The 16,410-nt window shown below is 41.5% G+C and overlaps 1 protein-coding gene across 1 annotated transcript in view; it reads right to left on the bottom strand.

Moving 5' to 3' along the window:
• Window positions 1-16,410, bottom strand: part of LOC126456703 (serpin B8-like) — a 118,189-nt gene that overhangs the window by 81,735 nt on the left and 20,044 nt on the right. The window contains exon 2 of the mRNA XM_050092439.1: window positions 2,790-2,879. Coding sequence (XP_049948396.1) covers window positions 2,790-2,867 — 78 coding nt within the window. The 5' untranslated portion in view covers window positions 2,868-2,879. The remainder of the gene's footprint in view (window positions 1-2,789; window positions 2,880-16,410) is intronic.

Raw genomic sequence — 16,410 nt, 5'->3', positions numbered from 1 at the left:
GTTCGGCTTTAGAAGTAGTTTAACAATTGAAAATGCTATATTCTCTTTCCTCTGTGAGGTACTGGTTGGGCTAAACAAAGGTTTCGAACGCTTGGCATTTTTTTTTTATTTAACTAAGGCATTTGATTGTGTTGATCACAAAATATTGCTCCAGAAGTTGGACCATTACAGAATACAAGGAGTAGCTCACAATTTGTTCACCTCTTACTTTAGCAACAGGTAGCAAAAGGTCATTATTCACATCGTTGATAACGGCTCTGATGTGGGGTCTGAGTGGGGTACTGTCAAGTGGGGGGTGCCCCAAGGATCAGTGTCGGGGCCACTCCTATTCCTTATTTATATAAATGATATGCCCTCTAGTATTACAGGTAACTCTAAAATATTTCTGTTTGCTGATGACAATAGTTGGTAGTGAAGGATGTTGTGTGCAACATTGCCTCAGTTTCAAATAGTGCAGTACATTACCTAAGTTCATGGCTTGTAGAAAAGAAACTAACGCTAAATCACAGTAAGATTTAGTTTTTATAGTTTCTAACACACAATTCAACAAAACCTGGCGTTTTAATTTCGCAGAATGGGCATATGATTAGTGAAACTGAACAGTTCAAATTTCTAGGTGCTCAGATAGATAGAAAGCTGTCGTGGAAAGCCCACGTTCCGGATCTTGTTCAGAGACTTAACATTGCCATTTTTACTATTCGGATGGTGTCAGAAGTGAGTGATCGTTCGGCACGAAAATTAGTCTACTTTGCTTGTTTTCATTGGCTTATATCGTATGGTATTGCATTTTGGGGTAATTCTTCACATTCTAAAAGGATACTTTTGGCTCAGATACGGGCGGTTCGGAAAATAAGTGGTGTAAGTTCACGAACCTCTTGTCGACCTCTGTTCACGAATCTGAGTGTTTTGGCATTGGCCTCTAAATATATATATATTCCTTACTGTCATTTCTTGTTTCCAATATTAGCTTATTCCCAAGAATAAGCAGCTTTCACTCGGTTAATACTCGGCAGAAATCAAACCTGCATTTGGATCGGACTTTCTTAACTCTTGTGCAAAGAGGTGCGTAGTATACTGCTGCATCCATTTTCAATAAGCTACCACTCGAATTTAAAAATCATAGCAGTAATCCACGCGCTTTCAAATCGAAACTGAAGAGGTTCCTCATGAGTCACTCCTTCTATTCTGTCGAGGAGTACCTTGAAAAATTAAGCTGATTCTTATTGTATTGTTGACTGCGTTTACTTAAACTTATGGACTAACTTTTTTCGGGTTCATGAACATTTATTTTTATCTGTTATTACTCTTATGTTTTAATTTCATGTACAGACACGTTCCATGACCTTGGAGATTTGCTCCTCAATTTGGTTCTACGAAACTTGACTTGTAAATAAATAAATAAACTTTGTATAAAATATATATACCTATCTCTGGGTTTATGGACAGCCTCACGTTTGTATCTTGCCAGCAAATGTATTTTTCAGTGATTGCGAGCAGCTTCAAAATAATCTCCTCTTCCATAATGAAATTAGGCAACGAAACTCGATTTTGAAACATATGTGATGAAACTTCCTGGCAGATTAAAACTGTGTGCCCGACCGAGACTCGAACTCGGGATCTTTGCCTTTCGCGGGCAAGTGCTCTACCAGGAGCTTGCAGGAGAGCTTCTGTAAAGTTTGGAAGGTAGGAGACGAGATACTGGCAGAAGTAAAGCTGTGAGTACCGGGCGTGAGTCGTGCTTCGGTAGCTCAGATGGTAGAGCACTTGCCCGCGAAAGGCAAAGATCCCGAGTTCGAGTCTCGGTCGGGGACACAGTTTTAATCTGCCAGGAAGTTTCATATCAGCGCACACTCCGCTGCAGAGTGAAAATCTCATTCTGGAAATATGTGATGAAGTTCGTTATTTCAGAGTTAGTAGTCAATGTAACATCGATAGTATGGATATTGTACATGCACAAACTGACATTAGACACAATACCTTAGCCATGTTGTTGTTGTTGTCTTCAGTCCTGACACTGGTTTGATGCAGCTCTCCATGCTACTCTAACCTTAGCCATATTCAATTTAAAACAGGAAATGGGATGAGCATTCAATTGATTTACCGAATAACTTCTACTAGTATATACCTCAGATCGTTGTGTAGCATTACATAGTGTTTCTCTACCAGGAATTCGCTATTGAAGCCATCGACGAGTCCAAAATCGTCTTCGCAATTTTCGCCTCACGTCTTCGACGATCGCCAACAGGGTTAATGCAGCTATATTTTGGTATGTAAACTGTGTACTTTGTCAGCCAAATAAAGCCGAAAACTGCCGCTAGATAGTGCTCAAAGCGCAAATCAATCTAGTTAAACAGCGCGTCCCGTGTGCCAACTGCGCTGTTTCTCGAGAAGTCGCAAGATTTCTCGTCCCTGCCCACGTCACGTAAGCTGCCTCTTCCCGTGTGACGACGGCTTTGCTTGTGGCCCCTCGGAAACTGAAGTTCTTGATTTCAACACGCATTGCTGTCAAGCTGTATTTCTCAAAGATTTACAATTTTGACATGGCAATAAAGTTGAAAAATTTATGGGAAAGACGACGCTCTCTACTGCCTCGGATCCCTAACGCCCGATATTTTCCTCGTCATTTCGTACACCAAACTCACTTCCAAACTGATGTCGCTTATATTATACTTGTCTCTATACCAGACCACAATAATGAGTTAAAACTAGGACAGAAAGTGCGACGATTGTAGGTAAAATCAGAGATAATGTAAGAAAAATAGATTAGGGTTATTTTATGTGAAACTAACCGCATAGAGTTCTGGCGTAAACTCGTTGTTCGCCACGGAAAGCGCCAGCAAAGAGGGTGATGGAAAATCCGCAGCCATGGTAGCACGCACCTGCAACAAAGGAAGTCAAACTCTAAATTTAGTGCAAACTGAGAAGGATTCCGATACAAAGGTATTCTTAAATCTCGAATGATGATCTATGCCGCAGAACAATGTGCAGATACAGTAGGAAAGTTTTCTGTACACTTGCTAGAGTAAACATGTTGGAAAACATTCACAGCTCATCCACACTGATAAAGCTGTCCAGTGATCTCCGCTTATGGGCTCTGATAATACACGTTATAAAATATAGATAAAAGAACTGCCTTGTTGGTTCTTCTAGCGAAAAATCTGCGTGCCAGCTGCACTGATAACAACAATAATATTCAGTCTTCTGACTGCTCTGATGGTGTCCGCCACGAATTCTTCTTCTGTGCCAACCTCTTCATCTCAGGGTAGCAGCTGCGCCCTCAATTATTTTCTGGATATATTCCTATCTTTATCTCTCTCTAGTACCATGGAAGTTATTCCCTGATATCTTAACAGATCTACCATACTGTCTCTTCTTCATATATTTCTGTTCTCACCGATTCTGTGGAGAATCTCCTGATTGCGTACATTATCAATCCATCTAATTTTCAATATCCTTACATCTCAAAAGCTTCTAATTTCATCAGTTCCGTTTCCCTACAGTCCATGTTTCACTACCATACAATGCTATGCTCCAAACGTACATTTTCATACGTATCTTCCTCAAATTAAGGCCAGTGTTTGATACTACTAGACTTCTCTTGGCCAGAAATGCTCTTTTTGCCAGTGCTAGTCTAATCTTGATCTCTCTTTGCTCCATCCGATATGAGTTATTTTGCTGCCGAGGTAACAGAATTTCTTAACTACATCTACTTCGTGACTGTCTATCCTAATGCAAAGTTTCTCGCAGTTCTCATTTCTCCTACTTTTCATTATCTTTCTTCGATTTACTCACAGTCCATATTCTGTACTCATTACTCTGAGATGAAGAGGTTGGGACAGGAGAGGAGTTCGTGGCGGGCCGCATCAAACCAGTCAGAAGACTGATGGACCAAAATAAATAAATAAATAAACAGACTGTTCATTCCATTCAGCAAATCCTGTAATTCTTCTTGAATTTTACTAAGGACAGCAATGTTTTCAGAGAATCTTTTCATTGATATTCTTTCATCTTGAATTTTAATTCCACTCTTGAACCTTTCTTTTATTCCTATCATTGCTTCTTCGATGTATAGGTTGCACAGTAGGGGCGAAAGACTACATCACTGTCTTACTCACTTTTTAATCCGAGCACTTCGTTCTCTGTCTTCCACTCTTTATTATTTCTTCTTGCCTGTCGTACTAGTTGTATAATACCCGTCTTTTCCTATAGCCTACCCCTATTTTTCGCAGAATTTCGAACACCTTGCACCATTTGATATTGTCAAACGCTTTTTCCAGGTCGGCAAATCCTGTGAACGTGCCTTGATTTTTCTTTGTATTGTTTTGTATTGTATGAAACTGGGGACCTGGAAATGACGGAGAGGCTTCGTCCCCACCGTAGCCCGCAATGGTATCCAACCCCACAACGGATTACAGCAGTCCCCTCACCCCACCGCCGCCCCACGCCGAACCCAGGGTTATTGTGCGGTTCGGCCTCCAATGGAGCCCCCCCCCCCGGGAACGCCTTACACCAGTCGAGTGTAACCACAATGTTTGCATGGTAAAGTAATTATGGTGTACGCGTACGTGGAGAAAGTGTTTGCGCAGCAGTCGCCGACATATTGTAACTGAGGCGAAATAATGGGAACCAGCCCGCATTCGCCGAGGCAGATGGAAAACCGCCTTAAAAACCATCTACAGACTGGCCGGCACACCGGACCTCGACACTAATTCGCCGGGTGGCTTCATGCCGAGGACCGGCACGCCTTCCCGCCCGGAAAGATGTGCGTCAGACCGAAAGGCTAACGGGGCGGGCTCGATTTTTCTTCAGTTTTGCTTCCACTATCAATCGCAACGTCAGAACTGTCACTCTGATGCGTTTACCTTTCCTAAAGCTGAACTGATCGTCACCTAACATATACTCAATTTTCTTTTCCATTATTTTGTATACTATCTTGTAAGCAACTTAGATGCAAGAGATGTTAACCTGATTGTACCGTAATTGTCGCACATGTCAGCTCTTGCAGTCTTCGGAACTGTGTGGATGACATTTTTCCGAAAGTCAGATGCTATATCACCAGTTTCATACATTCTACACGTCAACGTAGATATTCGTGTTGTTGTCACTTCCCCTCAATGATTTTAGAAATTGTGATGGAATGTTGACTATCCCTTCCCTCTTATTTGATCTTAAGTCTGCCAAAGATCTTTCAAATTCTGAGACCGGATCATCTACCTCTTCTATATCAACACCCATTTCTTCTTTTACCACATCAGTCGAGTCTTCCCCCACATAGAGGCCTTCAGTGTACTCTTTCCGCGCTCTCCTCTGCATTTAACAGTAGAATTACCATTGCACTCTTAATGTTACTACCCTTGCATTTAATTTCGCCGAAGGTTGTTTTGACTTTTCCATATTCTGAGTTAGTCCTGAAGACAATTATAACTTTTTCGATTTCTTCACACTCTACATGCAGCAAATTTCGCTTTAGCTTCCCTCAACTTTCTATATATTTCATTCCCAAGCTACTTGTCTTTCCGTATTCCTGAATTCCCCTGACCATGTTTGTACTTCCTTCGTTCATCGATCAACTGAAACATTTCTTCTGTTACCCATGGTTTCTTCGCAATTTCCTTGTTTATACCTACGTTTTTCTTTCCAACTTATGTTAGTACCCTTTTTAGATGGGTCGATTCCTCTTCAACTGAACCGCCTACTGAGCTATTCCTTATCGCAGTACCTATAGCCCTAGAGAACTTCAGGGGTATCTCTTCATTCCTTGGTACTTACTTTGCGCATTGATTCTTCCTGACTAGTGTCATAAACTTCAGCTTACTCTTTAACACTAAATTGTGATCTGAGTCTATATCTGTTGCTGGGTACGCCTTAAAATCCAGTATTTGATTTCAGAATCTCTGCCTTAATCATGACGTAATCTGAGTGAAATCTTCCCATATCATCTGGCCTTTTCCGAGTACTCGTATACCATCTCCTCATGTGATTCTTGAACAGAGTATTCGCTATTACTAGCTGAAATTTATTGCAGGACTCAAATAGTCTTTCTCCTCTGTCATTCCTAGTACCAATCCCATATTCTCCTGTAACCCTTTCTTCTGCTCCTTCTCACAGAACCGCATTCACGTCCCCCATGACTTTTAGATTTTCATCTCCCTTTACACAATGAATTACCTGTTCAATAACCTCATATACTTTCTCTATCTTTTCATCTTCAGTTTGCAACGTCGGCATGTATTCCTCAACTATTGTTGTTGGTGCTTGTTTGCTGTCGATTCTGACGAGAACAACACTACCACTCAGATGTTCACAGAAGCATATTAGGACCAATACTGTTCCTGATATGCATCAATGACTTTCCCAGTAGTGTTACTCATGGTGAAAAAATCCCCTTCGCTAATGACAGCAATATTATATTCACTGAGAAAACAAGAGAACTCCTTGCCGAGAAAGCAAATGAAACTCTAAAGGAAGTTTATGATTGGTCAAGAAGTAATAAAGTGACATTGAACATAAAGAAAATTAATGTCATGAATTTCAGTTTGAAGAGGAAAAATGACAATGTAAAAATAAATGTAGATGGCACCTCTATAGACTGTGTAACAAATGCAAAATTTCTAGGAATGAATATTGATTCTCAGTTGAAGTGGTGTGAACACGCAAAGGTACTTGCAAACAGAATGTCATCAGCTGTTCACAGTAGCATATTAGGACCAATACTGTTCCTGATATGCATCAATGACTTTCCCAGTAGTGTTACTCATGGTGAAAAAATCCTCTTCGCTAATGACAGCAATATTATATTCACTGAGAAAACAAGAGAACTCCTTGCCGAGAAAGCAAATGAAACTCTAAAGGAAGTTTATGATTGGTCAAGAAGTAATAAAGTGACATTGAACATAAAGAAAACTAATGTCATGAATTTCAGTTTGAAGAGGGAAAATGACAATGTAAAATTAAATGTAAATGGCACCTCCATAGACTGTGTAACAAATGCAAAATTTCTAGGAATGAATATTGATTCTCAGTTGAAGTGGTGTGAACACGCAAAGGTACTTGCAAACAGAATGTCATCAGCATTTTATGCCCTTAGTATCCTATCATCAGTGTGTAACATGCTGTGTCTTTTAGTTACATACTATTCATATGTACACTCAATTCTTAGCTATCGAATTATTTTTTGGGGAACAAATGCACAAAATATGAACACAATTTTCAAACTCCAGAAAAGAGCCATAAGAATCATAACCAAAAATGGTAGTCGAGCTCATTGTAAAGGCCTGTTCAAAACACTGGGGATTTTAACTGCTGCGTGTGAATAGATTTACTAGGCAGTTGTACACATCAAAAATAACATTGGTAATTACTGCACAAACAGCTCTGTCCATTACCATGCAACAGGAAATAGACTAAACTTACATTCACCAAGAAAAAATAAACATAAAACTCAAAACAGCACTTTCTACCAAGGAACAAAACTGTACAATAAATTACCAAAAGAGATTAAAGAAATTGCCAAAAACCACTTCTTTAAAAAGGCAGCTATGCATAGCACAATACTAACACCTCTTCCTCTTTCTGAGCTCAACATCTCACTCATTACGGGGGATGCTGACTCAGTTTCTCAGGAGAGCAAATGGGAAGTTGTGGTACAGAAAATGGCCCAGAGATCACCAGTGTGTGTGTGTGTGTGTGTGTGTGTGTGTGTGTGTGTGTGTGTGTGTGTGTGTGCGTGCGTGCGTGCGTGTGTGCGTGTGTGTGTGTAGTGAGTGAAGTGTCATGAAACAATGTGTGTATAGTGTGTGCAGTGACTGATAGTGAGATATGAGTGAACAATGTGGCATTACATTATTTAGTAAGTTATTTGTAAAAAAAAGTATTGTATACAAGGAGTAAATCTAATTATTGTCTCTAACTAGAAGTCTGTAAATATATGTGTATACGAAAATAGATCTATAGATGAATAAGACTACTACTACTACTAACTCACTCTCCGCCCTACCTTCCTATTCATAGTGAATCCTACTCCTGTTATACAATTTTCTGCTGCAGTTAATTTTATCCTTTATTCATTTGACCATAAATCCTTCTCTTATGTACATTTCACTTCATTGACCCCCACTATATCTAGACTGAGCCTTTGAATATCCCTTTTCAGATTTTCTAGCTTCTGTACCACATTCATACTTCTGACATTCCACGGCGAGACTCTTAGAACGGTATCCTTTTGTTGGTTATGGAGTTCTTCTCTCATAGTCACCTCTGCCTTGGCAGTCCCCTTCTGAGGATCCAAATGGGGGGGAGGGGGGCTATTCCGGAATCTTTTGCCAATGGAAGGACTGTGTAAATCATGGAATACTTCTAGATAAGCTCAAGTATTGTGGTATGAATGGGACAGTGCTCAAATGGTTTAAATCATACCTAACTGGAAGAGTGCAGAAAGTTGAAATAAACAGTTCACATAATATGCAAAAAACTGGTGATTTCTCAGACTGGGGAAAAATCAAGAATAGGGTGCCGCAAGGTAAGGTCTTGGGTCCTCTGCTGTTCTTAATATATATCAATGACTTGCCATTCTATATTCAAGAAGATGCAAAGCTGGTACTTTTTGCCGATGATACAAGTATAGCTATCACACCCAACAGACAAGAATTAACTGGTGACATTGTAAACGATGTTTTTCAGAAAATCATTAAGTGGTTCTCTGCAAATGGGCTCTCATTAAACTTTGACAAAACACAGTATATACAGTTCTACACAGTAAATGGAATGACCCCATTAATAAATATAGACTTCGATCAGAAATCAGTAGCTAAGGTAGAATATTCAAAATTTCTAGGTGTATGCATTGATGAGGGGTTGAACTGGAAAAAACACACTGAGGATCTGCTGAAACGTTTGAGTTCAGCTACTTATGCTGTTAGGGTCATTGCAAATTTTGGCGATATACATCTGAGTAAATTAGCTTACCACGCCTATTTTCGTTCTCTGCTTTCGTATGGCATCATATTCTGGGGTAACTCATCATTGAGTAAAAGAGTGTTCATTGCACAAAAGCGTGTAATCAGAATAATTGCTGGAGCTCATCCAAGATCATCCTGCAGACACTTAATTAAAGAGCTAGAAATCTTCACTGTAACCTCACAACATATATATTCACTTATGAAATTTGTTATTAACAATCCGAAAGAATTCAAAAGTAATAGCAGTATACATGGCTACAACACTAGGAGAAAGGATGATCTTCACTACTCAAGGTTAAATCTAACTTTGGTTCATAAGGAGGTAAATTATGCTGCCACAAAAGTCTTTGGTCACCTACCTAATAGCATCAAAAGTCTGACAGATAGCAATATATCATTTAAAAGGAAATTAAAAGAATTTCATAATGGCAACTCCTCCTACTCATTAGATGAATTTTTGGATATAGTAACTGAGTGTCATGTTATATTTTGTCTGCTGTAATATCTTGTATAGACACCTTTTATTAACTTGACACGTTCCACATCATTACGAAGTGTCGCATTCATGATCTATGGAACACGTACTAATCTAATCTAATCTGCCTTGGCACTCCCCTTCCGAGGATCCGAATGGGGGGGGGGGGCTATTCCGGAATCATTTGCCAATGGAAGGACCATCATGATACTGTTACAGTTACAGACAACCTGTCCTGTGGGCACACATTATGTGACTTTAATGTTGTGGTTTCCATTGCCTTCTGCATCCTCATGACGTTTATCATTGCTGATTCTTCCGCCTTTAGGGGAAGTTTCCCACCCCAAGGGCAATATAGTGCTCTGATCCTTTCACCTGAGTCCACCGCTCTGCAAGATTATTGCCGGTGTTATCTGTGTGTTTGTAAAACAGTAATTGTGTATTTAAATGGTTTATTTTATCTGATTCATGTCGTGGGAGGGCGCAGTAACACGACGGCGGCGCCATCTTCGACGCAGCCGCCAAGCAAAGAGCTAATCGCTATCGTCGAAGAGGCGAAGGACTTCGCGCGGTAGAAGAGCCTCTTTGAGTGTGTTGGAGTCATGCTCGTTTTATAACGCTTCCCGCAAACGTGATGTCATTTAGACGTCACACGCAGTGTTGACGACCGCATGAACGCCTATGTTAATGTCTCTAGTTTCACTCGCACCATTGTAAACTATCCTCTTAGGTTCCTGCCTAACCACATACTCGAAAGGCGGTACATATTCGGAAATAAAGAGCCAAATATTTGTGAGAGGGAAGAGAATGAATTTTATTGTTGCACGTTTCAGTCGTAGCAATTTAAGCTGTCCTCTTAGATTCCTGCCAACAACATTCTTGGAAATCACTAATTATTTATTTCATCGTTTATTCTCAGATCATACTGAATGTAAATGATATACAGTATTATAGAACACATTTGTATTACATTCATGAGAAAGTAACAGAGCATTTTAACAAAGCTAACATGAAAAAAATTCATGTAACGGGATGCAAAACAACAACACTAGATTCAAAATGGTTCAAATGGCTCTGAGCACTATGGGACTCAACTGCTGAGGTCATGAGTCCCCTAGAACTTAGAACTAGTTAAACCTAACTAACCTAAGAACATCACAAACATCCATGCCCGAGGCAGGATTCGAACCTGCGACCGTAGCGGTCTTGCGGTTCCAGACTGCAGCGCCTTTAACCGCACGGCCACTTCGGCCGGCACACTAGATTCCAGAAACCACGACTTTTTTCATTGCTTGCACTTAACCTCGTGGTGTTTAACTCCGTTTTGGTCATCATATTCTATCTTGATTGGTTGTATGCGTTTCTAAGAGACATTTAATGACAGTGGTGATGTGTCTGTTATAAAATTTCTGTGCTCCATTACATTGAAAAGCATACTGCAAAATACAAAACAAGTTTACTTCATTCTTAATTTTGTAAATTATTGAAGATAATAGCTCACTCTTAAGAGAGCACTCTTACGTGAAGCGTAGCGGTCGATAAATCATTACGTGACATTTTGTAATATCAATTATTGTAATAAATCATTCCAACAAAAAGACGTGTTTTTGTTAATCACCGGTACGTGCGAACGAAATCTTGTGAGTGGCCTGTATCAAATACTAACGCGAAGACTTGGCTGGACAGTTTAATAAACAACAACTGATTGGAGGTCCAAATGTATTTCGTGGGCTGCATTTGAACTTCACATGTGATGTACAAGCAGTGTTTGGAGGGAGTACGTGGCTCACACTTGCTGTTGTATGGGGGAATCATGCAGATTATGGTGGCCTTGAAGCGTTTCCAGATGCAAACATATTGACGTGGAAGACATGGAGTATAGCAGAGACTCGCGTTAGTATTTGATACAGGCCACTCACAAGATTTCGTTCGCACGTACCGGTGATTAACAAAAACACGTCTTTTTGTTGGAATGATTTATTACAATAATTGATATTACAAAATGTCACGTAATGATTTATCGACCGCTACGCTTCACGTAAGAGTGCTCTCTTAAGAGTGAGCTATTATCTGCGGTCGTCGATATTGTGTGTGACCTCGAAATGGCACGTTTGCGGGAATTGTTGTGAAACGAGCGTTACCCAGTGTGTTATCGCCATGGTTATCGCCATCTGATTTAAATGTAATAAATGTACTCGACTGTACGTAACAAATAAAAAAGTGATGATCAGTGTCGTAAATGAAAATTTAATTGCGATTAGTTCAGTTCCTGTCCTGACAGATTATGATCAACATCGATGATACTGTAAAGGCTATGTCCCATTAAAACACATCGTTGAAAGTGAGAAGTGATTTATCTATCTGTCAAGAAAACTGAAGTGAACGTTTGTGTGGAAGAATGTTTCTTGCGTTTGAATCTGACTTTATTATAACAAGATTGGCGTTTTTCATGACTGAGTTTTGTTGAAGTTCGAAGTGAACAAGTAACAGATATTTAAAGACAAGAGCAGAGAGAATACCCCAAATGTCAGCTTTCGAATATCTACAGAACTCTTAAGAAACTGGTTTTACACAAATGATTGAATTTTTGTCCCTCTCTACTTTCAAGCTTGCAGGAAGTTAAGCTAACCAGTTCAGTAAAATAATTTAAATTCGTTGTGGTGCTCGCCGGAAGTCTGAAATGGTCAGGTTGAATTATTATTCGCACCTGATTGAAAGTTTTCATCACCTGGGTGCACGACGTCTGCTAATGCATGTTTAAATCGGGTGGGAGTCAACCTTTTTCATCTGCCACCAACTTTTGTGTATCCGTTAGTGCAAAATTCTCTGACCGCCCACCAGTTCCACAGCAATGGTGATTTACAAAGTAGGGGGGGTAACATTACTTCATAAAATTTAAAATCAAAGAAACAAGTTAAAGCGAATAATAATAATTACTAGCACAAAACGTTATGTCAAACTTTTTTGAAACCTAATGATAACGTTTTTAAAAACCCTTGCGCCTACCGAGCGAGGTGGCGCTGTGGCTAGCACACTGGACTCGCATTCGGGAGGACGACGGTTCAATCCCGCGTCCGGCCATCCTGATTTAGGTTTCCCGTGATTTTCCTAAATCGCTCCAGGGATGGTTCCTTTGAAGGGGCACGCCCGACTTCCTTCCGTGTCCTTCCATAATCCGCTGAGACCGATGACTTCGCTGTCTGGTCTCCTTCCCCAAACAACCCAATCCAACCTTGCACCTACCATCCGCCATGAAAGCTGGAATACCCACTAGTGGGCTGTAGGGATCTGGTAGTTTACCACTGGCTTAGGTAATATCGACCGCATAGGGAGTGGGGCGCCGCAAGGAGGTTTATCATTTCGCTAAAACGTGCACAATTCCCGGTGAGCTTATCTTATGCAGAAAACATAAAAAAAGCACAAAGCCAGACGCTGCATGTTGCAGGCGTGGACATTAGCGTCACTGGTTTTCTGCACAGCCAGCTCTACACGACTCTCTCCTACGTTAGTGAAGCAAGTAAGCTGTGATTACGTAGGCTTTCCCGGCGTAATAAGTCTTGAAAGTCTCTTCGGGTTTGCTGCTGGATCCTAAAATCAACTTCACTCGATATTTCGGCGATCCAGCTGTTCGCCATCTTCAGGAAAATGCTGCTTCTGCTGATGAGTCCCGCTCAGAACTGACGCCAGGCTGCAAATCGACGTCCTATATAGGCCATCGTTCAGCACACGGCGCATGCGCCGCCCATCACGGTTGCTGCCTTCGAGGATACGGCACTGAGGACTTCAGCTTTGCAACCAACGTGCTTCTGGAGATATGTGGATGATACATTTTTCGTCTGGCCGCATGGACGTGATGCTCTTAATAGATTTTTGGACCACTTCAACTGTCTTCATCCCCGCATCAAATTTACTATGGAGGTTGAAAATGATGGGATGCTTCCATTTTTAGACGTTATGGTTTATAAAAAACCAGATGGTGCTTTAGGACAAAGTGTTCACCGAAAGCCGATGCACACAGATTTGTATCTGCATCCTAAGAGTTTTCATCCACTACACCAACGCAGTGGCGTCCTTAGGACTTTGGTACGGAGAGCATATGCCATTTCCGACGCGGACAGCTTAACCCAAGAACTTGCGCATTTGATGGCTGTTTTTAAGGAAAATGGACACTCCGAGAAGCAGATTCGTCGGGATATGGAGTTTGGACCATCCACGGAGGTGTATGAAGAGGAACATAGATCGGTGGCCTTTCTTCCTTATGCTGGAGGCTAATCGTTTAAGATTGGACGAATTTTAAGGAATTTTAACATTAAGAGTGTGTTCCGTCCACCTTCTAAGATTAGGGCACTGCTCGGCTCTGTGAAAGATGATTTGGGGCTTAGGAAACCCGGGGTGTACAAAATTCCGTGTCAATGTGGGAAAACTTACATTGGCCGTTCGATTCGCACAGTGCATGATAGGTGTGTGGAACATCAACGTCATACGAGGCTACAACAGCCGGAAAAATCGACAGTAGCAGAATACTGCTTAAATGAGGGACACAGTATGAAATTTGATGAAACTGTGGTAGTTGCCAACATTTGCGGTTTCTGGAACAGTGTCTATAAAGAGGCGATTGAAATTCGGTTGGCGGATAATTTAATCAACAGAGACAATGAGTTTCCTCTTAGCAAGACGTGGAATCCTGTATTGTCTCGCATCAAAACTGAACGTTCTTCGGTGCGGCCCTCAGTGCGATATATCGTTGCCAGCAGTGTTCCACTAAGGGCGGCGCCACCTCCCTGTCTTGGAGGGCAGCAACCGTGATGGGCGGCGCATGCGCCGTGTACTGAACGGTGGCCTATATAGAATGTCGATTTGCAACCTGGCGTCAGTTCTCAGCGGGACTCATCAGCAGAAGCAGCATTTTCCTGAAGATGGCGAATAGTTGGATCGCAGAAATATCGAGTGAAGTTGATTTTAGGATCCGGCAGCAAACCTGAAGAAACTTTCAAGCAAGTAAGCTATTCGGCCATGTCCCACTCATACTACTTCAACAGTCGAATTCAGACAAGCTTCTTAACTCAAAATGAAATTCCACGAGTAGAAAGCCTCGGGCACAGCTATAAATAAACACGGGAACTGTATTCCCAGTTACGAATATGAACCACCATCGGCGGTATTTTGGAATGTCATCAATGAAAACTTGTGCCGGATCGGGGCTCAACCTGGTCTCCCCGCTTTACGCGAGCAGTCGCCTCAACCGCTTCGGCTGTCCGTGCCCGAATTATAGCCAGACCCAAACTTCCACATGTTGTGGTTATACATCACATCCTGCACTTGTACGTTACATATTCCGTCCGGAAAGGACATTTATTGAGAGTCGCAGGCCTGGTATTGGCGAATAAATGCAGAATTGCAGTGCCTGTGCCTGCAATGTCACACGTGGACAAACGATATATGAAAGTTTGGGTCTGGCCACGATTTGTGCACGGATATCCGATGCGTTTAATGCGACCCCTCGTGCGGAGCCGGAAATCCGGGTTCCAAGCCGATCCCCACAAATTTTCATTGTCATCATTCCAAAATACAGTCGATGGTGGTTCATATTCGCAACTGCGAATACATTTCCTTTACAGCCGTCAGGTTATAGTCACTGCAGTGCCTGCTCTTTTGGACATGGATGCAGGTCCGAAGGGACATGGCATCACATCTCTTAATAACACAGGCACACCAATTTCGTATAAATAAATACCCTGCCAATGTCGAAATTTTCAACTAGCTGTTAATAAAGGAGGTTATGTCTCTGGAAAATTTATTAAGTCTTAATTAAATGTATTTTCTTACCTTCAGGTAATCATTTGGTATTAAAAGAATGACCTTGCAGCCGGCCGCGGTGGTCTAGCGGTTGTAGGCGCGCAGTCCGGAACCGCGCGACTGCTACGGTCGCAGGTTCGAATCCTGCCTCGGGCATGGATGTGTGTGATGTCCTTAGGTTAGTTATGTTTAAGTAGTTCTAAGTTCTAGGGGACTGATGACCACAGATGTTAAGTCCCATAGTGCTCAGAGCCACTTGAACCATTTTTTTAATGACTTTGCACACCTTAAGAACGAATCTCGAGATACACTATTAGGATGCTTTGACTGTACGTTGCGCGTTCAATAAGTAATACAACACATTTACTTCTGAAAGCAGGTTGGTTTTATCTGGGATTCCAGTACACTACATTATGACTCACTCTTTTGGCTAAAAAACCCTGCATTTCAACATAATCTCCGTTTAATGCGACCGCCTAGGCGACCTTATTGGGAGGAACTGTATGCCCGCACGGTACCAGTCTGCTGGTCGACATCGGAGCCAACGTCTTGCTAATGGATACGTTGTAGCGCCGGAAATGCATATCCTCCTATTTCCATCTATTGTACTATAAATTTTTTTCCTTATTTTGTTACCTGAAGATATGACATTTCTGTGTCTTTATATATTGTAATTGTTTTACTATATATATATATATATATATATATATATATATATATATACACACACTCCTGGAAATTGAAATAAGAACACCGTGAATTCATTGTCCCAGGAAGGGGAAACTTTATTGACACATTCCTGGGGTCAGATACATCACATGATCACACTGATAGAACCACAGGCACATAGACACAGGCAACAGAGCATGCACAATGTCGGCACTAGTACAGTGTATATCCACCTTTCGCAGCAATGCAGGCTGCTGTTCTCCCATGGAGACGATCGTAGAGATGCTGGATGTAGTCCTGTGGAACGGCTTGCCATGCCATTTCCACCTGGCGCCTCAGTTGGACCAGCGTTCGTGCTGGACGTGCAGACCGCGTGAGACGACGCTTCATCCAGTCCCAAACATGCTCAATGGGGGACAGATCCGGAGATCTTGCTGGCCAGGGTAGTTGACGTACACCTTCTAGAGCACGTTGGGTGGCACGGGATACATGCGGACGTGCATTGTCCTGTTG

The sequence above is a fragment of the Schistocerca serialis genome, chromosome 2, assembly GCF_023864345.2.
Source record: "Schistocerca serialis cubense isolate TAMUIC-IGC-003099 chromosome 2, iqSchSeri2.2, whole genome shotgun sequence".
NCBI classification, from domain to species: Eukaryota; Metazoa; Arthropoda; class Insecta; order Orthoptera; family Acrididae; genus Schistocerca; species Schistocerca serialis.
This window is presented reverse-complemented; position numbering and strand designations above follow the sequence as displayed.